General features: G+C 35.0%; 1 protein-coding gene across 1 annotated transcript in view; it reads left to right on the top strand.

Moving 5' to 3' along the window:
* Nucleotides 1–214: 214 nt before the first annotated feature.
* Nucleotides 215–26213, top strand: part of LOC134855077 (uncharacterized) — a gene marked incomplete at its 3' end in the record, with an annotated part of 36336 nt that continues 10337 nt past the window's right edge. Inside the window, exons 1-37 of the mRNA XM_063871457.1 lie at nucleotides 215–402; nucleotides 823–997; nucleotides 1894–1967; nucleotides 2431–2531; nucleotides 3976–4092; nucleotides 4732–4928; nucleotides 6422–6538; nucleotides 6805–6930; nucleotides 7492–7662; nucleotides 7972–8112; nucleotides 8475–8631; nucleotides 9370–9477; nucleotides 9848–10004; nucleotides 10802–10910; nucleotides 11426–11549; nucleotides 11925–12036; nucleotides 12775–12946; nucleotides 13203–13387; nucleotides 14552–14686; nucleotides 15079–15266; nucleotides 15648–15782; nucleotides 16190–16328; nucleotides 16925–17025; nucleotides 17418–17631; nucleotides 18212–18410; nucleotides 18889–18993; nucleotides 19622–19784; nucleotides 20295–20395; nucleotides 20709–20825; nucleotides 21186–21284; nucleotides 21861–22023; nucleotides 22427–22576; nucleotides 23011–23125; nucleotides 24078–24250; nucleotides 24639–24708; nucleotides 25167–25364; nucleotides 25794–25943. Of these exons, the coding sequence (XP_063727527.1) occupies nucleotides 317–402; nucleotides 823–997; nucleotides 1894–1967; nucleotides 2431–2531; nucleotides 3976–4092; nucleotides 4732–4928; nucleotides 6422–6538; nucleotides 6805–6930; nucleotides 7492–7662; nucleotides 7972–8112; nucleotides 8475–8631; nucleotides 9370–9477; nucleotides 9848–10004; nucleotides 10802–10910; nucleotides 11426–11549; nucleotides 11925–12036; nucleotides 12775–12946; nucleotides 13203–13387; nucleotides 14552–14686; nucleotides 15079–15266; nucleotides 15648–15782; nucleotides 16190–16328; nucleotides 16925–17025; nucleotides 17418–17631; nucleotides 18212–18410; nucleotides 18889–18993; nucleotides 19622–19784; nucleotides 20295–20395; nucleotides 20709–20825; nucleotides 21186–21284; nucleotides 21861–22023; nucleotides 22427–22576; nucleotides 23011–23125; nucleotides 24078–24250; nucleotides 24639–24708; nucleotides 25167–25364; nucleotides 25794–25943 (5144 nt within the window). The remainder of the gene's footprint in view (nucleotides 403–822; nucleotides 998–1893; nucleotides 1968–2430; nucleotides 2532–3975; nucleotides 4093–4731; nucleotides 4929–6421; nucleotides 6539–6804; nucleotides 6931–7491; nucleotides 7663–7971; nucleotides 8113–8474; nucleotides 8632–9369; nucleotides 9478–9847; nucleotides 10005–10801; nucleotides 10911–11425; nucleotides 11550–11924; nucleotides 12037–12774; nucleotides 12947–13202; nucleotides 13388–14551; nucleotides 14687–15078; nucleotides 15267–15647; nucleotides 15783–16189; nucleotides 16329–16924; nucleotides 17026–17417; nucleotides 17632–18211; nucleotides 18411–18888; nucleotides 18994–19621; nucleotides 19785–20294; nucleotides 20396–20708; nucleotides 20826–21185; nucleotides 21285–21860; nucleotides 22024–22426; nucleotides 22577–23010; nucleotides 23126–24077; nucleotides 24251–24638; nucleotides 24709–25166; nucleotides 25365–25793; nucleotides 25944–26213) is intronic.

Genomic DNA, 26213 nt, shown 5'->3' with positions numbered 1-26213 from the left:
AATTTTAAAAATTTTAGTTTTAACTCATAACTGGCACAGTATTTAATAAATTTCAACTTCAGATCAAACTAAAAAGTTATTAATCCAAATAAAAGGCGGAAAAATAATAAAAACTAGTTAATTAAATTTAATGTCAAAAGACAATATGCGACCATGTTTGTAAACAAAGATGAGTAAAAAGTTGGGAACCATTTTCCAACTATTCTCAGTTGTTATCAGTTGATAATAAATTTGTGAATTTTTCCCAGTTTGATTCAAATTTTTGAAAGTAATAAAATTCAGAAAGTGAACTGAAAGTAGCATTAGTGTTTTACTAATGTTTCAGTTTAGCCTAAGTCCCGAAAGGGCAAACCACCGGAAACCCAGTGTGCCAATGATAGCAGCGGTGCTACTGCTATGGAGGTGAGTTTTGTAATAATTATATAATAATTACGCAATCGTTGTGTAATAATAATTGTGTAATCACTCTCAATGAGTAACTATGGACGTGTAATTTTAAAAACGAAAATTTGGCGAAATGTATGAAATAAATGTTCAAATAAAAAATCAAAAAATTGTGCGGAACCTCAATAGGAGCAAGCATAAAAATTGCTTTCGAAAAATTACTGGTCTGAACAATAAATGCTTGATTGTTTTTCAGACTATCTCAATAGATCGATCTTTCATCATGCACCTCCTATGTGATATGTTTTAAAATAGTCAATATTTCGTGTCAATTTAGTCAAATTTTTAGTCAGTTTAGTCAAATTTTTACTCTTCTAAATCAATTAAGTGTTAATATTTTCAAACTGAATAAGTTATAAATGTTTGATGCTGTTTCAGTGCTATCTCAGTAGACCTGTCTTCGTCTACCTTCTGTGAGAGGTATGAAATGGGGGACTTGACTGCCTCTATGTTGCCTCTTCTGGGACTGCAAATGGAGGATGTCTTCTTGACTAACTCTTCCACAGGCGATGAAGTGTTCTGTGTGAAGGACCTGCCCAATGACTACTTCCCGGTTAGAATTCGCATAAATAATTAAAACAATTAATTAATTTGTACAATTTTTTTTTTATAAAAAGTGAGATTCTTTAAAAATATATCTGTCCAACGACTGTTTTCCGGTTAGAATTCGGATAAATAATTAAAACAGTTAATTAATTTGTACAATTTTTTTAAAATAAAAAGTGAGATTCTTTAAAAAAAATATCTGTCTAACGACTGCTTTCCGGTTAGTATTCGGATAAATAGATTAAATCTGTAATATTATAATAAAAATTTGCAAATAAGACCCCAATAATTTTAAAGTTAAGAAATTTTACAAACCAATTGAAATCAATTTGCGAGAACGCCGTAGAACTTAACAATTAAATTAGTTTTGACCATTTTATTTTAAAAAAAGTTATGGATTTCCTTGAGAAATATTTGCCCAATTACTTCTCAATTAGTCATTGGCTAAATAAAAAAAGAAAACTTGTTATTTTCTTAAAAACATTTAAAGGTCTGCCCATTAGCTGCTTCAAATTTTTTGGAAATTAAATTGCGATTCAATTTTTTTTCGAAAAAAATGGTTCAGAAATCAAAATCACAGATATTTGGAAAATGTAGGGATATGTTTAGTAATTTTTTTAAGGTCTTGATAGTAGCTGAATTTGTATAATTTTAGTTTTGCGCAAATTTTAAGGGTGTAATTAAAAATGAATAAAACATATTTAAATACATGAGTGATACGCTTTTTTTAAGTCTATAATTGTCTCAGTTAGAAAGAAAGAAAGAAGAAAGAAAGAAAGAAAGAAAGAAAAAAAGAATTTATTTCTCCTAAGTTAGGCCTAAAAATTTAGAACTGAAAATTGGAGTTTTCAAGTCCTCAAAGTGGCGGTTGATCAAAGTATGAAAAGTTTGTTGTTCATTTAGGTTCCGATGGAATACGCAGAGAAGATGTACCTGGTAGAGCATGATCCCAATCTGAGAAAGTGCAAATACCAAGGGTGAGTCATTAGTTGAGTCATAAATTTCAAAAGAGTGAGTCATAAGTGGATTAGTTTGTCATTCACTCTGAAGACTGTTGATGAATTTTGGCTAGAAAGAAATTCGATTGAAATACATCGATGATACATCGATTTAAACTTTTCTGGAACTGCCATGATAATTTTGACATCTATTTAATTTTTCCGGAGTCTTTTTTCTACATGTTTGTTTAAAGAAAATCTGTTTTTAACCAGTTTGCTTTAACTTATTTTTAAAATGTATTTTTCTTGATTTTGTTATGCTAATTTTTTCGCTTTTTTTGAGAAGTTCGGTGTAGTTAACAAACTTCTCATGATTTCTGCCAACTTCCAGTTCCTTCATAGCATTATTTCATGTGTTCTTGCCCTGACTGTAAACCGCAGGGATCTTTCTATCTTATTTTGAAACTAATAGATTGTTTTTTTTATTTCTTTTTATTTGCAGCGAGCTTCCGGACAGTCGCTACTTGATCGCCCAGTTCAAGGCGGACGAGTCTATTCCAGAGAAGTGTTGCCAGGGATACCAGGGAGATGACTGCAGCGATGGTACGTACCTCAAAACTCCTTATCTTTTAAGATTGCTTAGTCATTCAATCAAATGGCTATATTTGGTTCCTTTGGTTTAAGTCAAGCTGGCTCTTCCCCCCATCTGCAAGTTTTACAAGTAAAGTTATTGTCCACATTGTCCGATTGTTATGAAAATTGACATTTAGACTAATAAGGCCATGGCAAACATAATTGGTCTGCATAATCAACTTTGTAAAACAACTCTTTATACCAAAAAATTGATGCTGGTGTGAGGTGGAGAAAAAAGAAAAAGAGCCATCAAGTTTATTAAGATTATAATTCCGCGAATCAATGAATTTTGCCACGAATTTTTTTCATTGATTTTTGTGATTGTATATTCAATGATTTTTCAATGATTGTTATGATCTTTAATTTTATTGTCAACTCCACAAGAACGTTCCCTTTTGGAAAATGTTCTTAATACGATTTATTCTTCGTTTTAAAAATCACAATCTTTCACAGATAATATTCCTAACAATTATGCTGCGAATACACAACTGATTGTTTTTAACGATTTTATTAATAATCAGTTTTTGACATAAAATCCACTATTTGCGCTAGAATAATGAGATGAAATTTTGTAGAAAATGGCTCAGGTAAATATCCAGCGACGAATGTTTAACATCAATCAATCATCAGAGTATTTTGGGATTCATTGGAATCAAAAGGGTCTCGAATCATAATCTGATCGATTGAAAAATATCTTTCTAATCCAACTTTTTCTGATTTTTTAAAAACTTATAATAAATAGAATAGCCAATCAGAAACGATTCATGCAGAAATTCAAGTTAATAGTTTTAGTCAATCAAGATTTAAATCTATAGGCTGTCTTATTTTGAAGTTTCTCTGTTTATGTTCAATGGAGTTCAAATATCATTTCAGCTTTTTAAAGGGAGATCGTCATATTGCTACCCAGAATTGTATAATTAGTTTTACAGGCAATAAAACACTTTTGACTTTTACTCCAAGAGAAGTTTAAAATGCTTGAGAAATGACGGAGTCGACATAATATTTTAAGCAACATTTCTTGCACTGTTGGTCTTCATTGCTGTTAAACAATCTTCATAATTGCGTTCATGAGAATCAAGACATTTTATACGTATAAAAGGGAACATGCGACTACTGGGTTCTTTTCAGTCTATTTTTCTACAGATATGGAAAAACCTTGATTAGCGCAAAGGACTTATCTATTTCTAGTGCAAAATATAAGCGAAGCGGAACAAGCTTTTGATATTTTGGTTCCATAGTTTCTAGTTGTCTTTTGTATTCACTTATAGTGCTGTGGAATTCTTGAAATTAAACTATAAAACCATTTTTTTTTCTTTTCAATTTTTTGACTTAATTGACTTTATGATGATTATTATTGGAGAAATAAATCTTTCTTCTTAGTTAGTCGTTGTTTATTTCTTGTTTGTTTGTGTAGAGATCATAGACTATGAGAAGCCAGGACTTCCAGGAAGTGTGAGCAGTGTGAAGTGGAATGAGAAGGAGTACAAGAAGTTCATGCTCGACTCCGGACTCATCGACAAGAAATACAATCGTGAGTCAACAGTCAAACAAACACATTAAAAAATATAATAGTTTTTCTAATTATAGAGTTCAAACAAACACTAAAAGCATAATAGTTTTTCTAATTATAGAGTTTTGGGCCGAAATGTCATTCGTGTATGTTCTTGAAATAGACAATGAAAGTTCTTCTTGAAGTTCTTTTGGAACTTCAAGAAGCGAAGTGAATATTTGAAAAATTCTGTGATTTTGTTCAAATATTCTCTAGAACAGAACATTTTCACTCTTTCTTGACTATTTCGGGGGGAAAATGTTCAATTGAAAATTAAACGAACGTTCATATCTTATCGTGCCGAGAAAAATACTCAAATATGTTGAAGTAAAATTATAATGATTATTAAATCTTTTAAAACCAAACTGTTGATATCTGTTTTTAACTCTGATATTTTCAAACTAACAATATTTCAAGAAAACTTGCCCTTTTAAAAAACTTGCTAACATTTCATAAAGACCCTAACATTAAATTATGAAAAAATTGTCCTTTTATAATTAATTTTCGCAACTCATAGTTAATTAATGTTCTTTTCGCAGCCAATCTGAAAGAAGACTACTTTTATGTTTTTTTTACAGCTAGTGTTGGACGTTCATAATAACTAACTGCTCTTTTTTGCAGCCACTCTCTCTGAGGATAGACAAGTGTGCTCTTGTGAGTCCTACTCGCCCTTCAACGTCAGATCCTTCGACGGACACATCTTCGCCTTCCAACCCAGAGAGAACAGCTACCTAATGTCCCAGTTCAACAGAGAGGATGGCACCCCCTTCTTCGAATTCGTCACTGCATTCATGCTGAGCCAGGGCAAGATCAAGAAGGTACGTTGAGTAGAATAAAAATGAAGGTTATTATAAAGATATAATAAAAAGACACCAGTGTAATTACACGAGCAAACTTTAGTGAGCGTTAGTGTTTTATTACGATTAGTCTTTTTTTTTACTTACCTAAGTCGCAAATATGGTGCCAATTTTGAGGCATCTTTACGGTTTCTTAATAGCATGCGCTTTGACATTCGAATAGTAATAAGATAACACAGTTAATGCATTTTATCAATTGAACCGAAAAAAGCTATTGGTTTCGAACAACATAACAATAATAAAAACTCGATTTGAGAAATTTTCTAATTCAATATATCACGCAATTTTCGAAATGCATATTTTATATATAATGTTGCTTTATGCTTTCCAATTTATTACATGCAAAGTTAGTGTGCATTCAGTTTCTTATATTCCAAACTATTAATTGCAAAATTGTGTCTATTTGTATTTGGTGCCACTCTTGCTGCATCGTAATGGCAATTTGTTAGCATATGTAGCTGCTTTATTTGTGACTAGTGTTTGCCTGTTGTTAAGAGTTCGTACCCGAGAGAGTAGACGTTAGACTCCAATTCTCGAGGTCGCAGGTTCGAAGACCATACGTAGCAAAGTTTTACTACTTCGAGGCTTATTTCCATCTTTTCTTATTTCACTTTATATAGCTGCTTTTTTGTCGTATTCTCGCTAGTTTTTGCGAAGTTCAGCTTTGCCTTTGTATAAATACATAAAATATAACATCATGTAAGTGTTGTGCTGAAATTCTCCGATAAATGTTTATTTTTCTTTCAATGCGATTAGATAAATTTTTTCGACGATTAGCTTCTAAAATTCAATTTCATTTTAAATCAAATTCCTATCTTTGTCTTCGGGTTAATAAATTGCAGGTTTCAACCGAATTTCAATTGAAAACCTGAATAGCCAGTTGCTGTGCAAGTACCACAGAATTTTCCGACCATTTTTTGACCATATATTCTGAGTGACTTTTTTATGCGTGGGTGATAAAAAGTTTGAACGAAAGCCTAAAACTACAACATATTCAACCCTCTTCGTAAAATTGGCAAAATGGACAACAGTTTTAGTCGGAGAATGATTAGAAAAGAAAAAAAATCTTAAAAATTTTGAAATGTTTTTTTTTGCAGGTTTTTTGGTTCGCTCGAAGTAACAGTAAAAAATTGAAAAACTCTAATTGGAAACTGGAAATAATTGGAAATTTTGAAAACTTTTCAATGTCGCATGAACCAGGGAGGGATGAAAGGGTTTTAATTTGATATATCACTCAACCCAGTCCTCTGATTGTTTGTGGCAAATGTTTTTGCTCGCTTGATTCACAAAAACAAAAAAGAAACAACCGAATATAAAGTTCATCTCCATTTTCAACGGTGGGAACACTAAGATTTAAATTAAATACAAATGGTTACAACACAAAACGACACATTTAAAATTTCTTGAGTTTAATGAAGCGTTTCCTTAACCCTTCGGTGTGTTGTGTGTTTTAGAAGCTGGTGTTCCGAGCACATATCAGTGACACGAAGAGGTATGAGTTTGAGTTCATGGACGGAGTGGTGAGACAACGAGACCTCATGAACAGCTCAGCCCAGTACGAGGACATCAGTGTAAGTACACACAACCCCCTCCCCCCGACTGCCTACATTTGGAGTAAAAGATTTGGGCATAAAAGACTTTTTTTGGAAGGTGAAGATTTTGGACTTGAATCTCTTCCGAGCTCTCACTCTAGTTAAACATCCTAAATAAAAATTTTATGAGGACATCAGTGTAAGTACCAAGGCCGGCTCTTTTCCACACCCCTCCCCCCTCCTGCCACTGTTCACAAGTAAATTGATCCTTAATTCAAAGTATAATTTGGTGTCTCTCTTTCTAGCTGGACAGAAGTGAGTACATAGATTCCAACATCCGACTCAACAAGGAGAGCAGTGAATTCTGGGTGCTCTATCTCAAGCCACATGTCAGACTCTACTGGAACGGAAAGACCTCTTGGAGTCTGAGAGTGAGTCAGAGTTACTTCAAAACATGCATCATGTGAACTGTTCGCACCGATTCCTATGGTACTACCTAGTAAAAGAAATTGTCACCCATATAAGGAACTAAATCAGCGATTAAAGGTATACTAATTTGGTACCTTGTAACGATTTTCCCAACTTTTGCAATGGGTGCGAGAAAAAGTTTACAAGAACCTAAAACAAAAAAAAATTAACGTTGTCGCCCGGAAGTTTTGGTGCGTTCCTGGGCTGGCCTTCTTAAAGTTTCATGCACCCCCTTTCCGGTAAGCTTTCACCCCGATTTTGAAAATTCACCTCATGGAAACTCAAACATGTAAGACCCGCTCCTGCTTTCATGATTCCCGCAATTGTCCATGTTCATATGTCACTGTAATGAATTTCAATTATAACTTGAAATTCTTCAAGAACTGTTTTTTTTCTCAGTTTAGTTTTTTTTAATTTTGTCATGTCTTCACAAAGACTGGCTTGATACCTTGAAGAAAATTTGGATTTCAAGTAATTCACGGTTAGTAATCAGTTGTGTGAATGATAGTTGTCTCCTTTTGCAGCTGGATTGTGAAGAGTACGAGGGTGGCACTTTTGGAATGTGTGGCAACAACGACTACGACCCCCTCAATGACAACAAAGAGATCGGCTACGAGGAGAGCAAGGCTGGACACAAGACTGCCGACGGACTGGCCAACTACTGGCTAGAGTTCATGAAGGAAACTCCGAGAGAGGTAAGGCTTTTAACATGGTTTAATAGTAATGTTTTTGCCTCAAACTAACTTTTCATCTGAATATATAAAATTATAAGCAGCTTACTGGCTGTTTTTCATGTAGGAAACGCAACAATAGAAGTACGAAAAAGTAACACGGCACTGTTTGTTTCGTGTGTCGTTTTCAAATTATGTTTTGTTTTAAGCAATTACAGCTCTAACTACAATATGAATTGAAATATAAATTTTCATTAAATAAAGTTACGGAATACTTGTTTCTTTTCCTTGTCTGGCGAACTAATTAATTTTGAATTGCGTGTGTTGTAACAGTACCTTGTGACCTACCGTGACCCCGACTATCCCTGCATCAGGACAGAACAGGGGGAGGAGTCTTTCTGGAGACAGGCAGTCAGTGCTTGTGCCCCCCTCGAGACTGGCATCTACAGGAACTGCTCAGCAAAAACCGACACCGTAAGTTTATTTGGACACAAACTTCAATTTCAGTTCTTCTAGAACATTCCATTTTTCTTTCGAGTATTGCTTCACGCGAAGACTTGAAAATGAGGGGCTTAAATAATTTAATCCCAATTTGGATTTGTTTTTTTTTCGGCTTATGAATTCATGTTGAAGCAAGCAAGCAGTCTCAGCAACTTCAGCTGGAGTGAAAATAATTATTCAGTCTGCTTCGCTTTTGGACGTCTTTTTTCCTTACATTCTTCCATAAAACTCGACAAAGTCTAGACTAATTATAATCTGTTCTTTGCTGTTCTCCATAACATTCTAGAATTTTCTGAACTAGTTCATTCTATCAAGTTCTTTTCTGTTCTGCACAGGTGGACGTGAAAGAGTACATGAAGATGTGTATGGCCACTTACTGTCTCACCACAGACGTTGACAGAGCAGAGGAAGTGTGTCAGATATTCGAGGCATATCACACTGTCTGTGTGTCCAACACACTCTGTAACCAGGAGATCGAATCCAACGGATGTCGTAAGTTTTTTCTTTATTCATAGGTCAGTAGTTCGATTCCCATTAGGCGCTTTTATTGGAACACATTCAAAAAGCATATTAACTGGCTATTTCAAGGCCCTATGTACAACACAATCTACAATCAAGAGACCGAATCCAATGGGTTTCGTAAGTTTGGTCATTAATCGGATCGGAATTATAGGTGCTGTGATCAAATCCCACATGAAACTTTGCTATTTTTTGAGGTATAATACTGCACAAAATATGTGTGTTCATTTCATTTTGCAATCTCTAGATCGAATCCATAGGATGAAATAAGGCGCATGTATGCTTTACTCGAAGTGATCTCATTAATTATTTCATTGTGGCTTAAGAGTTTAGTAATCGAATCCTGTTTGCGATGAGTCTTTACACTGAGGAGAATAAATCCAACGAAGGTAGTATGTAATTTTGCTGCTACCAGTTATACACTTGGGGATATCCATCCCGGCTGGGACCATTTTTCTGATAAATTGCAAAAGATTTTTATAAGTCTTTGCAGCCTGAAACTTTCTGTATATCCTGTATCGTGGTGAAAAGGGAAATCGTATTAAACGGACTTGGTGAGTTTTTTTCTTGATTTAGAGGCATACGATTAAGGTTCGATTCCCGCTAGGAATTTTCTCGGATTCCCGAGTGTCAGCTGTTTTCGAAGCTTCGTTTGGTTGATATTAAATTTACATAATATTGTTGAATGACTGTTGCATACTTGTGTTTCAGCCCACCACTGTGCCCGCAGAAATGAGATGTACACTTCGATCGGCCCCGGAGTTCAACAAATGTGTGGACAGCTGCCAAGTGCATACATTACTGCGCTCAAGTCTGTCGGTGAGTTCTTTAATCACTTGTAAAGTAACAATTTTATTTTAAATTATGGTGAACATCTTGAAATACATGAATCTGAATTACGATGGGATCCTCTCTTTAACGACCTCGGTTTGAATTTCAATTAATTGATTTTCATAATTGAAATGTCTGTTGATTTTATATTTGTAGGTCATTCCATGACAAAATTTCAATTTACCAGTTTTTTAAATTTTTAAAATTTTGATTGGATGAAATATTTTGTCGTTTTTCACGTTCATTTTCAAATTTTCACCATTTTAAAATTTTTTTCACACTCTTGTAAATTTTTTCACACTGTTGTAAATTTTTTCACACTGTTGTAAATTTATTCACACTCTTTTTCTGCCCCCAGATGACGAAGACCGTGTTCCCGGGTGCTACTGTGCACAGGGGTTCGTGAGATCCAACCAGCCCCCCTACGACTGTGTCAAGAGTGAGGATTGCGTGTGTCTGTATGATGACAAGACATACATGGTCGACGAGTACATCACCAAGGACTGTCAGAGATGGTACAATTGATACTATATATTTTCTCAAAAAAAATCTAAAATAGTAGTTATTATAAAGTATTATTCTCTTAATTAACAGAGCGAGAAATCATTTTAAAATTTAACCAAGGACTGTTAGAGATAGTAAGACGATAAATACTAATTTTTTTTCTTCAAAAAAGCTCATCTTTTGTAATTAAAAAGTAATCATCTTAAAGTTAAATCAAGGACTGGCAGAGTACCAGTAACGCGCTTTAGTTCAAGTGTTAACATGCATCAATGAAGTCATTTTCCGAGAAAATGCAAACTTGGATGTTTTTCTTCAACTTGCCGAACTTTAGAACGACTGTCGGAAATGACATGAGTTTGACAATTGTTCAATTTTAATCAATGAGAGCTTCTTTGTTATTTTTAACTTCAGGCATAAAACTGAATCAGAGTTTCAAGGTGATATGTTGTTATAATCCATTGCTTGATACCAATCATAGCTTTCCTTCGTGCATATCTCCTTTGTTATTTCTCACTTTTGTTCAAATCGATGAATGCTCTTTTTATATATTTTCATATATATTTTTAATTAATTTAGCAATTTTTATGATTCAGTTTAAATCCATAACTATGGTAGCGTTCCTAGTAATTTTCAAAGGTAGACAGAGCATAGCAGCTGATCTCATTATCTACCTTTCTAACGGTTTCGTACCATCAGTATTTTGTTGTTATGTAATTTATACTCTTGGATAAATTAATTCTTCTCCTTTTTTGTCAAAATTATTTCAAAGTTCGTTTGTTCATACCTTCTTCTTCTTTTCCCTCTGCAGTTTGTGTAAAGAGTATGGAATTTGGGAGTGTGAAGAGTACCCGTGTGAGAAGACCTGTTCTGTAGTTGGACACCCAAACTACGCCACCTTCGACGGATACTATTTCCAGGTAAACTTACTGAATGGTTAATTTAACTGAATGGTTAATTGACTGGTTAATTAACTGAATGGTTAATTAACTTAGGTTAGATATTTTGTATTAGTTAGATATCAGAAAATTTTGTTAGATATCTGTGAATTACATTATGAGAGTTTTTCTAAATTTAGTTTAGCAAAACGTTGCGATTCGTTTTCCTGGTTCTTTCTTTTTTTTTTTAGCTCGACAGAATTATCTGAGTTGTCACAATTATCACTATCAAAATTATATTGAAAACTAATTCAGATATTTCCTTGTCATATCGAGAGATATATGTTCTATAAATATTTTTCAAAATCTTTTTAAATCGACTTGCAAAACAATCTATTTAATTGCACATCATTTTAAATTTCTTGAAAATTGTCCCATGAATATGACCACTATTTTAAACCGTATCTTTTCCCTCTCCAAACTTGATAAATAACATCTGAATATTATAATTAGAAATATATTTTGGTGCTTTTTGACATCTTGTTTCTCTTGTGCAGTACCCCTCCACATGTGATGTTGTGCTGATCGACGACAGCGAGTCCGAGGGATTCCGACTCTGGGCGACTACTGAGAAGAACGAGTACTGTGGCCAACACGACTCATTCGGATGCTACAAAGGAGGTCAGTTTGCTCAGTCGCTCAAATTGGGTTGAATAGTTTTACAAAATCAATTCACACTATCAAATAATACAGCTTGTATAAAAAATTTTCGGAAAAAAAATTATCTCAGAAGAAGTGTTGCCAAGTTCTATCATGCAGTTATTGTAAAAAATGCATGAAAAAGTTTCATCGTGATAAACATAATCCAAGTTCGATCCAACTTTTAGACTAGAATTGTTCTTAGGTTTGTTATGAGGAACGTTTCAGTATTTAGTTTGCAATAAAGCCATTTGAAGCTGAAATTAGAATCGAGCTGATAATAATTTTTCTGTCATAATTTTTCGATTTCGATTGTATCAAAAAATATTTTCGACATCGATTCTGTTTTGCTTCCAGGTCGTCTTGTGTTGGACTACACTTCTAAGACTCCCAAAGTGATCTCCTTCGACAGGAGTGGAGTGATGCTGGATGGGTACAAACTGTCCTCCGTGGGAAAGAACTCTAGAATGTAAGAGCTAAAAATATACTTAGTTTGCTTTTAAGGCCTGCTGCATTTTGACCTATTTATTGAAAGATTTAGAAGAAAACTAAGAATTTCCATGAATTATGAATTTGTTTAAACCTGCAGGCTTTCAGTTTTAATATATTTATGAAAAGATGTCGAAAAATCAGAAACAAACAAAGAGTCGGAAACATAAATTTGACTTTTCTGCAAACGTTTCACTACCCTTAAGAAATCAAGGCGTTTTATTTTGAGCCCAAATGGGAGCTGTGAGTCATCCACGTCATCCAAATAAAATTAAATTTTGAATTCGCTCAAAAATTTGAATCTTCATCTAAAAAATTGAAAATTCAGCTGCTCCATCATGAAGTTGATTTTTTTCGTGACGTTAAGAAAATATTTTGATTGTGCCAATTTTGGTAGCAGAATGTTTATTTTTGATAGACATAATTTTTCAAAATTTGAAATTCCTTAAAGCAACACTGAAGCAATGAGTATTTTAGTAATGATGTCATGGCAGCCAGTATTTTTTGTATATTTTCAAGAGAAAGCGAGCAATAAAGTGTCTAAACCAACACCGAAGCATTAGTCAAATCAAAAGATACACAGAAGATTGAGCATGCTATGAAGTTCAAGAACAACAAGCGTCAGTTTTTGGTCGACGTTTTTAAGCACGAGTTTTGAAAGTCATGTTTTGAAGTTGAAAATAGTCTCAAACAATGCTGAAGGTATGCGTGTGTGTAGGATCATGTCTTCGGCAGCTAACCCGGCCTGCAGCAGTGTGGAGTTGAACAGTCCCACGGAGCAGTGGCTGAGGATCCTCATCTTCTGCGAGGGCAGGGGAGTCATCAGGATCATGTACAACTGGATGAATTACATCTACATCAAGGCCGGATCTGGATTCGAAAACTCAGGGGTAAAATATTCACTTTTTCATTACTTGAAGGGAATGGCAAACATCTGTAAACTTGAGAAATTGATAATATTTTTTCGCTTTTTCCAAGTTTTTTTACTCTAAAAACTGTGAATAGAGTGTTGTGTACTTGCTGTTTTGTTGTCTTTTTGCCCTTGTGTTTGCCTTTTTTCTGTTATGATAGAGTTGATATCTTTTTTCCAGTTTTTCATTCGGTTATTTACAACGTAGCGTGTTTTATATTTTTCATCTCTTTCAGTTCATCGGATTCTGCGGTACCTTCAATGGAAACAGACACGACGAGTTCACAGGGAAGAGTTCTATGCTTCTGTCAGATGCACACGCCATGGGAGTTGAGTTCTCGAACACCAAACCACCCATCTCAGACGAGTGCAAGAACCTCCCAGGCTCCATGGCGCCCATGTTCTGCGACCGAGATGCATTGTAAGTGGGTTGAAATTGGGTAAACTGAGGCCGAAGTTAGAATTTTAGGGATGAATTTTTTTTTAATTGAGTTGTTACTTTGCTTAGTTCGAGATTAAATAGTATGAAGCGAGTTGAGTTCTAGCTGAGTGAAGCTGTGCGTTGAACCCAAAAAAAGAAATAGTTTAAAAATTTACAAACATCATTTTTTAAATGGTGTTTACTCTTGCGATACGCAAGGGTATTGCAATCGGGAATTAGGCTTTTTTTCCCGTAAACAACTTTGTCCGTCGGACTCTCTGGACTCGTGGTACCTTGGTTCATAATGAATTAAATTTTCTTAGTGTCGACTGCATACTTAGCTTGGAGGTAACGAATACGCCTGGGAAGGCAAAGGTCCCGGGTTCGAACTGACTAGAACGTTAAATATTCCGGTTCAAACATTAAATATTCCGGTTCAAAAAAAAATCGGCCTATGATTTGTCTGCTTATGTTTTGTCGGCTTAGTTGCCAGATCTAAGAATCTTTTTTTTTGCCGTAAACAATTTTCACTGTTGTTGCTTCAAATGTTTTAGCATTTTAAAAATCCCACCGAATCGAAATTTGTTTTTATTACTGGTTGTTATTTTAGCAACCCGATTTGTAACTTTTTTTTCTTCATTTTTTGTCTTTATTATCGGGTTAATAAGTTTCGGCTTAATTTATATCAACTTAGTGGCCTCTTATTGCGTCGTTCGGGATCGAAAAAAGTTTGTGTGCTCTTAGGGGAAAAGGGACATAAAATTTTTTTATTACTTAGGAATTTATTTGAATTTTTTCGGCATGAAAGGTTTCTGCTCAGGTATTTTCGGCTTTGTTACCGCATGGTAATTATATATTCAAATTCAACCAACCATGCGGCGCATCTGGCGTAGAGGTGACACAGCTACCTCAAACCGCTTTTTTATTGACAAAAACGATTTTTTGATTTTTTTTTTCAAATTTTTCCCGTGTATTTAATCAAATTTGTATCGCAAGTAGTGCGAAGCTCTGCTTCGCCTCTGTGTAATAATTTGCATCTTACAATAGCTCATCAATATTAGCTCCATGAACCCATTGTTGAATGCAACTCATAAGGAGGTGTATATGTTTCTGTTATATTCAATCAGAGCTTCGCTTGACATGTACTTGACCTCGCTGTTTTAGGGACGACGGGACTTCTCTGGTTGACCACTGCAACGTGTTCTCAGACACCGGAGATGAGATCTTCTCTTGCCTCAACAACTACATGAACACTGACAGCGACAGAGACTTCGGATACTTCAAGACCATGTGCTCAAGGTAACTTCCAGTTCGATTCCCGCACCCTTCGCGTTTTCAAAGATTTTTTCTCAAAGTTAAAAAGCGTATAACTGTAATTGAAGTTCAATCAAATGGTATCATGATTATTTTTTACGCGAATCTGGCGCAAAATTAAGATTGAAACACGAATGGATACAAAATACCAAGTAATACTGATTTTTAGTTAATGGAACTTGTATGTCCGACATTTATGGTTTCAAATATTAAGTACCCATTGTACTCATCCATTGTACTTATCTAGTTCTAGTTTAATTTACATGTTGAGAAAAAATTCACCAGAATTGTTATCAATTGTTATTAAGAATTTTTATCAATGTAAATGTTGAGAAAAATTCATCAACTGTTAGAAACTAATTGATCTTATTTTTCAGCAACGCAGCCTGCAACTACGACTCTGAGGCGCCGGATGACTACCAGAAGATGACCTTCTGTACTGCTCTGGACGCCTATGTACAGCAGGCCCTGGATAAGGCCATGCTGTCTGGAGAGAGCTGTGGTCTTCTGGAAAAGGATGGAGCAGACTGGAGAAGTAACTTCGCCATGTACAAGAAGTACTGCTGTAAGTCCATTTTTAGATTGATTTTTTTTCCTAAAAAAGATGTTTTTTTTTCTAGCTGCGGATTTAAAAAAATTTAAAATGAGATTTTAGCGCTCTTAAACTTTCCTATTGCCAATTCCATTTGAATTTTAAAGACAACTGGAAAATTTTTGAAAAATGGGGGAAAAATTCTGCAATTTTGAAATTTGTAGAATAATTTGAATTTTTTGAACTATTTCCCCCATATTGCCAAAGGGAATGAATGTTTTTACATGTTTAACGGTTGAATTAGTGCTTAATAGGGGTATTAATTAACTCTGTACTAGGCGCCATAGGGGTGAATAGTTAACAAGATAATTGCAATAACTTTTGCTCTGTGCACTAAGTGTTCACTCTTTGCAGCACCCTCGTGTTCGCACGGTGAGCTGAAGTTCAAGCAGGTGATCAACACTTGCCAGAGTGTGACGTGCAAAGAAGTGAGCAAGTACGGGGGACTGAATCTGACTGCTTCCAGATGTAGCCAGGACCATCTGCCAGGTGAGCGAATCATCTTTGACTCTTTTATTCGTGTATCTGCAATCCAAGCGTTAGTACCGGATTTGAATCTACTTAACAATCTCCCCCTTTCTTGAAAAAGGGGAGGTTGTTAAGCAGATCTTCAGTTTTTAGTCATTTCATGCACAATTGATATCAACACTGTCCAATCGAATTCAAAAGTTATTGATTTGGTTTAGTAACCGATTCAAAACTTTTTGGTTGTGATGAAAAAAAGCCTAAAATAGTTTTGCAGATGTGTTACGGCTCTTATCTTGCTCAAATTTTTTTTTCATCCTCAAGACTGAGATTGTGACTTTTCTTTTTTATCACGATTACATAATTTAACTCTTATCTATGCAATATTACATAACCTGATCAGTGCAATATTACATAACCCTCTATTATAGGGTGTGAGTGTGACTCGAAGGATATGGTGTTGGACGAGGAGGAGAGGAGTTGTGTGATGCCTGATCAGTGCAAGTGTATCTTCGATGGAAAGACATACGACAAAGGAGTCGTCATCTCCCCCTATGGAGTGCAGCACCTGTGAGTCTCCAAAATAAATTAAATTAGGTTCAACTATGGCTAGTTAAATTGGCCGGGTGAAACTAGTCAAGTTGAATTTTGGTTTTATGCTGTAAATGAGATTTGTAGAAAAAAAATCATTGAAAGTTTCCCTGAAATTCAACGTGGAATACAACAAAGTGAGTCATTCAATTACAAGCCTAATTAATTACTACTCATGGCTGCTAATTTTGTTCTTCACATGCCAAAAACATTCTTCATACAAAAACATGTAATCTCCAAAATAAATATAACTCAGTTAAACTGGTTAAGTTAGTTATAGCTTAATGCTATAAAATAAATCGCGTCCAGACAATTCGGTCAAAGACAATTCAGCCGATTTGAAGTTCAGACAATTCAGCCAAAAGTATGCAGGCAATTCAGCCAATAATAGTGACCGCCGCAAGGAAATGTTTAATGATTTTCTGAAAATCAGCAACTCCTCAATGAATTGAAGTGTATCGAAAGAGTTTGAGCTAGCCATATGGCCATACTTGATATAGTTTTTGATATTAATATTTTTGCTTATTTATTGATCAGTGCCGTTGTTTATTTTGGGTTGTTGTTTGTTATTCCAGGAAATGCGGAGAGGGTGTTTGGAAGATCCTGGACGCTTGTCCCGATATGAGTTCCAAGGAGGCCAAAAGTTTCTGCCGAGACGGATTCATTTACAGACAAAGTAAGCAGAAAATATTCAATAAGAATTTCTTGAATTGATGTTTTGATACCTTTTTTGAGGAAACCACACAAAATTCAAGGCTTTTTTTATTGTTGTTGAGTAAAAAAACTTGTGAATAAATAATGGCTCAGTATTAACAAGACTGATGATTTATACCAAGAAAAGGAATGTTTCTTTTAAGATGATTAGCTTTAAGCAGTTAACTTTTGAAAATCAGCCAAGTTTACGCACAAGGTGGACCTCCCTTAGTTTTATAAATTCCTTAAAGAAATTCAAGAAACATTGACTAAATTGTCATCTAAATCGTGTGAAGATCTCGATTCTGAAAAAAAAACTGAAAACATTATTGCACATTTGTTTGTTCAGATTTGCACATTTGTTTGTTTGTTCAGACTACAGCAGATGCCAGGAGACGTGTGATGACGTCAGATACGGAAACTTCCACGAGTTGGCTGGGGACGACATGTGTGGTGAGATTGCATGTGGGTGTGTGTGTCCAGCTGACAAAGTCCTCTCCGATGACGGGCAGTCGTGTGTTCCGAGGAGCCAGTGTCCCTGCAAGGACAACGAGGGAAATCTGTTCCAGATCGGAGAATTCTTGACAAGGTTTTTAATCTTTAACTAAAATGATTTGTATAATTTTATCAATTATTTGAAACATTTTTTATGAGAGTTTTAAGAGGAAAATTGGAGGCAGACTAGTATTTTAAAGCTTTCAGAGAGGTTATAACTGCTTGCAGCTTGTTCTAACTCTCAGAAAACTTTTAAAAAACTAATCTGCCTTCAATTTTCCTCCTAAAATTATCTGACAACAAAAAAGTATTTCACATAATTGATTAAAAAAGTATGCAGATGAGATTAATTTTTCAAGCAGTGCTAGCAGGCTGCTCGGGTAAAAAAAGGAAGAATTAAGTTATAAAACAAACAATCACGACTGTCAAAAATGTACGTGACATCCCTCCATATTGCTCTTATATGCGCTTCATAGGAAATTGAAGCAACTCAGGCAAACAATTTCACCATTTTTCGCAATAATATCTTTAATTTCACCTGATTTGAAGTGTTAGTATTTGACTGTAGATTCCAATTACGAGTATACATAAAGCTGTGTCGAGTCGAGAAAAACCATTTTTGTGTCTATAAAAATTTTGGTCTCGTAATGATACATCATTGATTATTTTCTCAGGGGATGCAAATCATGTGAGTGCCAGAGCTCTCGCTGGATCTGCAACGAAGACAACTGTCCCAAGAGTTGCCAGGCATGGGGAGATCCACATTACATCACCTTCGACGGGGTCAAGTACAACTTCCAGGGCAGCTGCAAGTACTCTTTGATGCAGTTGTTCGACTCACACGATAACGACAAACTCATCGTCCATATTACGGTAAGCAAAACAAAACGTGAAAAAAATGTTACTGTTTGAAAAAAATAAGTTTTTAATGTTTTTCTTAACTTTTTTTCAACAAAAGCAATTCACAGAAACATTTATAAATTTGCAGACTGTTAAAATTAATCTCTAATAAAGTGGTTTGATTCTACTTGTAATGGTAAACTGATGAAATTAGGTGATGGCGGTAAATTGGGAAAAAATAAAGATTCAATTGATTTGTCGGCAATTGAAAAATGATCATTTTCTGGCAATTAAGCTTAACGCTTTATTATTAACTCAATATCGTTTTTTCTAGTTCATTTTATTTTTGAAGGTTTTAAGATTTTAAAGATTTGCTTTTGTAGAAAAAAACTCCCGATGATTATAGATTTACGCTTGAATTTGTTAATTATTGACTTGCTTTGTTATTAAGTTTGTCTTCACTACCAAACAAGCAAAAATAAGATTTCTATTGTAAATCGATGTTTTTTAGGCCGAAAACCAACCCTGTGGAACAACAGCCGCAACATGCACCAAAGACGTGGAGATTGCATTCGGATACGGAGCAGAAACAGACACAATCTTCCTCCAACGAGAGGTATAAAAATTTCTTTAATTTAACATCAATACCAGCCAAAAAAAAACGTTGCTATTTTCTCTGCGACGTTGCTATTTATTTTTAGGTAAATTGTTTTTGAAAAATCAACAATAAAAAATATTGGGAATTTTTTTACCAGATGAGCTCAGTAATTTACATCGTTTGATGGCGAGCATTTTAAAACTGTGATCATCATCATAATGAGATTAATAAGCGGAAGAGTTGTACTTAAATTTTATATTTCGAGACCATAGGGCTATTAAGAACAATGTATATTAGGCTGAACACTTGAGCTGACCCTGAAACAATCTATTCATATAAAAGAAAAAATACAAAATGACCCCCTATCATATGATACCTTTCATAAATTGAGAAAAAAAATCTATTTTATTATCTTGAAAAATTGGTTAATCAAGAGAAAAAAACGTGCAATTATATTGAAAGTTTGTAACGATTTTCCTCTGTAGCTTAAAAAGATGACCCAATTATACCATGCTCATTATTTAAAAGTTGTTGTTCCGATTTTCGAAAACTTGTGATGGACGATAGAGGGTAGTCGGAACATTCAGGATTTTGTCCTGATATACGAGCAGTCTTGTTACTAGTCGTAATATTGATTTTATCTTAGGCTTCCCCCTTCGTGAATGACGAGGAGGCAGTGCTGGTGAGTAAACAGTACCCCATGTTGGATGGCAGAGGGTTCTTCTACCTCAGCAGAAGCGACGAGAGACATGTCGAGATTGAGTTGCAGTTCGACAGCGACCTTCACATTCAAATCAGATGGGACGGACGTAAGTGGCTGTGATATCTCCTAAAACCACGACTAAAACTAAACTATAATAAGCTTGAATTATAATCGTAAAGTAAATAGGGTACATAGAAGTATCAATTGAATTAATGAGCAAATATGAGCGGACAATAACATAGACACGATTGGCAGGTGTCTGACTTCATAGAGATAAAAGTTACACATTGATCAATTTTAATATGAAGTTCAAGCTTTTAACCTTTAAGTACTTGAAGGACATTTCACTTTCACCAAAGTGGCTTTAATTGAGTGATCTGATCACAATGATCTGGTTTCGGACTCCGCTAATTTACACCACTGATTGTTAAAATGGTAATTTTGAGGCAAAGAACGAAAATTTCTGATTGAAGGAAACATTTTAAGGGTAATATTCTGGTCTTGTGTTCTGGTTTTGTAAAAAAATAGTGGTCTTGTTTTTGAGAAAAATTGAAAATTCAAATTTTCTCGATAAGATCTGTTTTTTTTTTCAACTGTTTTTTTTTGTGTGTTTCAGGAACGAGTGTGAGCATTGATATTTCTCCCAGGTTTTCTCACCACAACACCTCCAGTCAGTTCCACTACAGTGGTCTCTGCGGAAACTTCAACGGAAAAGAGGTAATAAAATATACTCTTTAACGCCCAAATTCGGGGGAGTTCCCTATTACGCGAAGAACTGAATGCGCGAAAGTTTTGTTGATCAATCAGAAGCTTTTAATTGGTTAGCTGATTTCTAAATTGGATGACCCTGAACATGGAACAATATGAGGGATGAACTAAAATGATGATTTTTGATGATGTTTTTCATCCATTTTTTTTCACTTCTTGTTTTACTTAAATGAATTCCTTCTTTTCCCTTCTTAAATATAAATAAAATGTATTCACTTTTTCTCTTGGCAATCATGTGAAATCATTTCATTCGCACTTTCAGGTGGACGACTACACCAAGTCTGATGGTAGTCTGGACACTGATGTGGCTCTCTTTGCTGGCTCTTGGGCCCTGGAAGGATGCAGTCCCGAAGAAGCCGTAGAAGACGATGGAACCAGCGTGAGTCCAATTTTCTTCTAAGTGAAGCATTCAAGATCAATTAATGGAGATCAAGGTTTATCAATAGTCCGGGAAAACATTTACCCGTTCTATCGAAATCAAGATAAAATTTTTTATTTCATTAACCCAAGAATCAATTTTTGGGTATCGCAAAATTTTTAGTAACCAATTAAACAAATTGATTGAAAACATATAATTAAATTGTTCGTTTTTTTTCAAAATTTCTAATTAATCTGGCAAAAAATGTTCGGATAAAATGCCAACATAAGACGGCAGCGTATTTTTTCTTGTAGTTTAATTTAGTTTCTGTAACTTCAATTATTATTTTTTCTTTATACTGAACTATTTGATGTGTTTCAGAAGCACCCCGAGCGACAATCGTGGTCGGAGAAAGTGTGTAATGACTTCGTCTACGGAGACGTCCTCAAGGATTGCAGAGCAGCCATGACAGCTCAAGAGGTACTTTTTTTGCGTTTAACTCTATTTTTTTTCAAGATCTTGATTTTTGGTACTGCAAGCAAGAATGCCATGTTTTGCCGAATGCTCAAATGCCTATCATGTATATTTTTTTGAAGCATTTGCAAAAAAAATTACAGGGCTCCGAGATTTTGGCTTAGCCGGAAAATTAAGTGTATTTGGACCAAATTAAAATTTTCCTCACACCACCAATCTGCTTGGGGGGTAGGATGCAAACGTGGTTCTGAGTTGCAGTTTTTAGCCAATCAGAATTGAGCTTTTTTCGCGCAGCGATTGGCCATCTCAATGCAAATTTCAAATGCTGGGTAGAGGATGTTTAATTAGAGCAGCCATGAGCCATGGCCGAGTGGGAGTAAGGCGTGCGTCTCTCAACAAGGGGGTCGTGTGTTCGAATCCCACTTCAATCACGGTATGAGGGGTCCCAGTGTCATTTGCCTCCTTAAGATGGGATGGCTAGTGCAAAATGGACGAAACCCCTCCTCCCTAAGGATCGTCCGTCATTGATTAGGACCGGTAGCTAAAAATGATGTAAATTTGATCTGTGAATTTTTCGTTCAGGTCATTGACAAGTTCCTTGAACCCTGTATGACTGACACGACAAACTGCGACACTGGTGGTGACTGTGAGTGCAAATGTACTCAATTCGAACACATGATTGACACGTGTGAGAAACTACTCAAACCCAAGCAGCCATTTGACTGGAGGGACAACAACCACTGTCGTGAGTTTTCTTTTTTTTAAGTAAAAAGTTAAGTTTTATTGGATAAATATGCAAAATTGCAGTGATTCAGTATATATTTTGTTTTGATTGGAAAAATAATAACCTTTGACTTGAGTTTTTTTCCGTTTGGAAAAGAAAAGTGTTTGTGTCTTGAAATCAACAAGGTAAGTTTTGAATGAACAATTTGGATGCAAAACACGTTGAGAAAAATTGTTTCCATCGTTTGAAACTTTTTCGTGTACTTCAGATGATAAAAATGTTTACCAAAATAAAACAAAATCTTTTTTTTAGAATAGCGAATTAGTAGAATGTCTTTCATAATAAGTATCAGATATTACCATGTCCAATAAAACTCAAATCAAGCTAATCTGATTGTTTATGTAATTTGAGCGTTTTCTTTCAGCCATCATGTGCAAGGCGCCCGAGACATACACAGTGTGTGGCCCATCGGTGAGGCCGACCTGTCGTGACCCGAACCCCGTTCCACCTCCAGGCACCTCTGACCAGTGCAGTGAAATGTGCGCATGCGAAGTGGGATTTCTATACGACGAAGGTAAGACTCATTTATATAAGTTATAACTGTTTATAATCAACTGAACTTCTACCATTAAAAACTCATTGTCTCATGCTATGAAGATCATTAAGCATATAATGAAGATCCATGTAAGTAGATTTAAAACGTGTACGGCGAAAGTAAGACTCAATTTTATAACGAGTTGAAATATTTAAAAGAAAGAAAATGTTTTTTTTTTCGTATATTGTACATTTATTCGGCAAAATTTTAAATTCGTAATGAGCTAGAAATCATCATTATCATTATTGTCAGCATTATCATATTTAATTTAACAATTTTGGTTAGTATTGGTTTTTAAGAGAAAATGTATTTTTATATAACAATTTCAAATTTGAATAGATTGTTTGGCCTTAATAGGTTTTCAGCGAACTCGGTCGTCGTTGAATAATCTAATTTTTCCCTCTGTTCTTCAGACGACCACGAGTGTAAACCCCCATCGGAGTGCTCGTGTTACGAGAAGATGTCCGACTACGATGTGGACAACTTCGTCCCGTTTGGACACAAGTTCCTACACAACTGCATGGAATAGTTAGTCTCATGAAGCTACAATTCCTTTCCAGTTTCCCACTCCCCTCGTAAAATTACAACATAAAGTTGCTTAAAAATAGTTCATACGTTTAAAAAAACTCATTTTTAATTTGCCTCTTGCGAAATATAAATTCAGAAAAAATCAATGATACGACCCGATATCTTTTTCTGAATCACAAAAGCTGTTATCAATAGGAGTTATACAGAGTCATTAACTACTTGAAAACTTTTATATAGGTCTCGGTGATATTTTTTTCTTTTTTTCTTTTTTTCAGGAAAAGTTTTTGTTCAGGCTCAAATTTACTTTTTGGCGGTTTGATTTTTTTGATTTAATTTTAAGTTCACTTCCTTTCCTTTGTTAAAAGGAAGGCAAACTCCACTATAGTACAAAAAAGTGTAAAGGTCACGAAAAAACTGATCGACTTCTCGTTTCGATAGAGGAATTTAATTTTCGCAATAAAAGTTTTTTCTATGGATCCAGTTTTCTCAAATTGACTTGATTTTAACAAAAAAAATGTCAATCAGAAATAGTGCTTCCAATTTCAAAGAGCTTAAAGGGCATCTATTTTCTCTTGAAAATTCGAAAGTTGAGATTTTTTCGACAAATATGTCAATATGCTTCCTTGCGTTCATGACTCTTTTCCAACTGTCTGTTGGCTTTGTTTTAGAATAGAAGTGTTGTGATTCTGAATTTCTCTAAACGTTTGAAATAAGAAATTGTATCTTTTTCAGGAATTTTACTCTTTTAAAACATACCCATTTGAAAACAGTTGTCCGTCCTTATAAAATGGATCTAGGATTTACAAAAAAACTGATTTTCGGGAAATTATCGAATACTCTTTCGACCTTCTCTTAAGGTCGGACGAACTGCTTCCCGCAAGATGTTGTTTTCGACTGCTTTTATGCTTTTTTAAATCATGAAACATTCTTAAGTTGTGTTATTTTTCTGCAGTGAGTGCACGAATGGCAGCTTAACGAAGACTATGGTTCCCGGCTGTCAGATCGAGTGTGAAGCCCCTCAGTTCCTGTGCAAGGGATGGGACTTCGAGATCTGTGCCCCTGGGAAGACCAAGTGCGACGGCATCTGCGACTACCCTCCCGGATGTTGCGACGAGTGGAACTGCAGTGAGTTTCATTTTTTGTAGTTTTGTTATTTCAGCTTAGATGATTTCGAAAATATACTGAATTAAAATTGAGTTTTAAAATGTTTATTTTTTGTTATTATGAAGCGGTAGGTCCCATGCATTCATTATTCATTATTGAGGCAATTTTCAGGCATATGATTACGAAGTAGCTTTGTGTTTCACCGCACAAATAAGATTGATTATTAAGGTTATATCATTTTTTGTAGAAGAAAAAACGGTACAATTTTATCAGAAAAACTGCATGGGTAGCAAATAATTTTTTTTCGACAAAAAATTGATAAAAACTTTTTGTTGATACTCCATGAGTTTTCCTTTCTTTTGCGTAAATATTTTACTGCAGTTTTTGACAAAGTTGTCATGTATTTCAGCTTTTGTGGAGCCAGTGTGTCAAGGTGACTACCATTGCGATCTCAACTCCACTTGTTACGACGAAGACAGGTAACAGCACCATTCGTTGAATCCCTCTAGTTTTCATCATAGAATTTTGATAGCGGTTGTTTATTTATCATTTTAAATCGCATAAAAGTCTAGTTGAAAATAATAAAGTGAAGGTTTTTTCTTGTTTTTTATTTTAAGAAAATCTTTCAAGTTTTTTTTCGAAAAAAGTGTGACTCATTTTTTCAAATTGAACATGTTTTTTCAATGTTTTTCGATGTTTTTTAATGAAAAGGGCTTCTAATAACGTAGCTGAATTAATGCTGTTTTTTAACAGACATTCGCTGCGCTTAACTAACTCACGCAAACTGATTTTTTTAAAAATATATATTAAGATGCACCTAGTCGTTTACAGTGTGTGCGATAAAAGTCCCGACTGTGATGACTAATTTTTCTGCAAATCGCAATTAATATGAAATTAACGATCCTTTCCTAACAAACTTAATTTATCTCGTTTCTAGTATCTGTGATGGAATCCCAGACTGCGATGATCTGTCGGACGAGCAGGACTGTGGCTGCAACTGTGACTCAGACGAAGGTATGGCCCTATGTCCCCAGGGAGACATAACTGTGAATGGGATGCCAGAGTGCATCTGCTACAACCTCACTCTAGACGTGTGTGACAAGACATGCGACTGTCTCGACTGCTCCGACGAATAGTAAGTTTATTTGTTCCATAATTTTTATTATAGTTGAAACATTTGGAACAAGTAGAATTGTGGCCGTTTATCAAAAATAAGTTGTTTTGTGGATTGTCTCGACATTGACTCCAATAAAAAGTTGAGATTGTTCATCTAATAATATTAAGAAGACTATTCACTTCTGATAATTTCTATAAAAAGGCAAATCAGCGAAAAATTATGCTTCGAGACGGGAATAGTGAGATGTTTATCAAATCAAAAGTAAAGAAGAATTTCATAATTCAAATAGGAGTTTTTTTAAACTAATTGTAATCAAAGCGAGAAATTCCAAAATTATTTTTAAAAGGATTAGAGTTTTGGCTCAGCTGCTGGTTCTAACTTGAACCTGACAGTTTCAATTATAACGAAAGCCATTTTCCATTCATTCGATTCTTTTTTCGCTTTCAGCAACTGTTTCAAATGTGAAGTGAACAAATTCAAGTGTAACGACACCAACCACTGTGTGCCGGACGAGAAAGTGTGTGATGGGTGGATGGACTGTTTCGACGGCAGCGACGAAGAGGGATGCGTCACCACACCCGCCCAAATCAAGCACAGGTACACACAGTCTGATAATTAATTGGAAGTTGTACCATTTGCCCAACTAGCTTCAAATATATGAAATTTGGCTATTTCCATTGAATTGAAGCTGTGATTTATATCACAGATTTTTGGGACAAAGGTTTGCTATGAAGTAAATTTAAAACACCTGAAAACTTGTACATCATGGATTTTTAAAAATCAAATATTGAAAATTTTTGAGATTGATTCCACTCTAAAATAGAGACCAAAATGATTTTCGAGTTCCTAAGTGTGTAAAAAGTATCA

The sequence above is a fragment of the Symsagittifera roscoffensis genome, chromosome 10 (genome assembly GCF_963678635.1).
Source record: "Symsagittifera roscoffensis chromosome 10, txSymRosc1.1, whole genome shotgun sequence".
NCBI lineage: Eukaryota > Metazoa > Xenacoelomorpha > Acoela > Convolutidae > Symsagittifera > Symsagittifera roscoffensis.
Note: the sequence above shows the minus strand (reverse complement) of the source record. Positions and strands in the feature narration are given on the sequence as shown.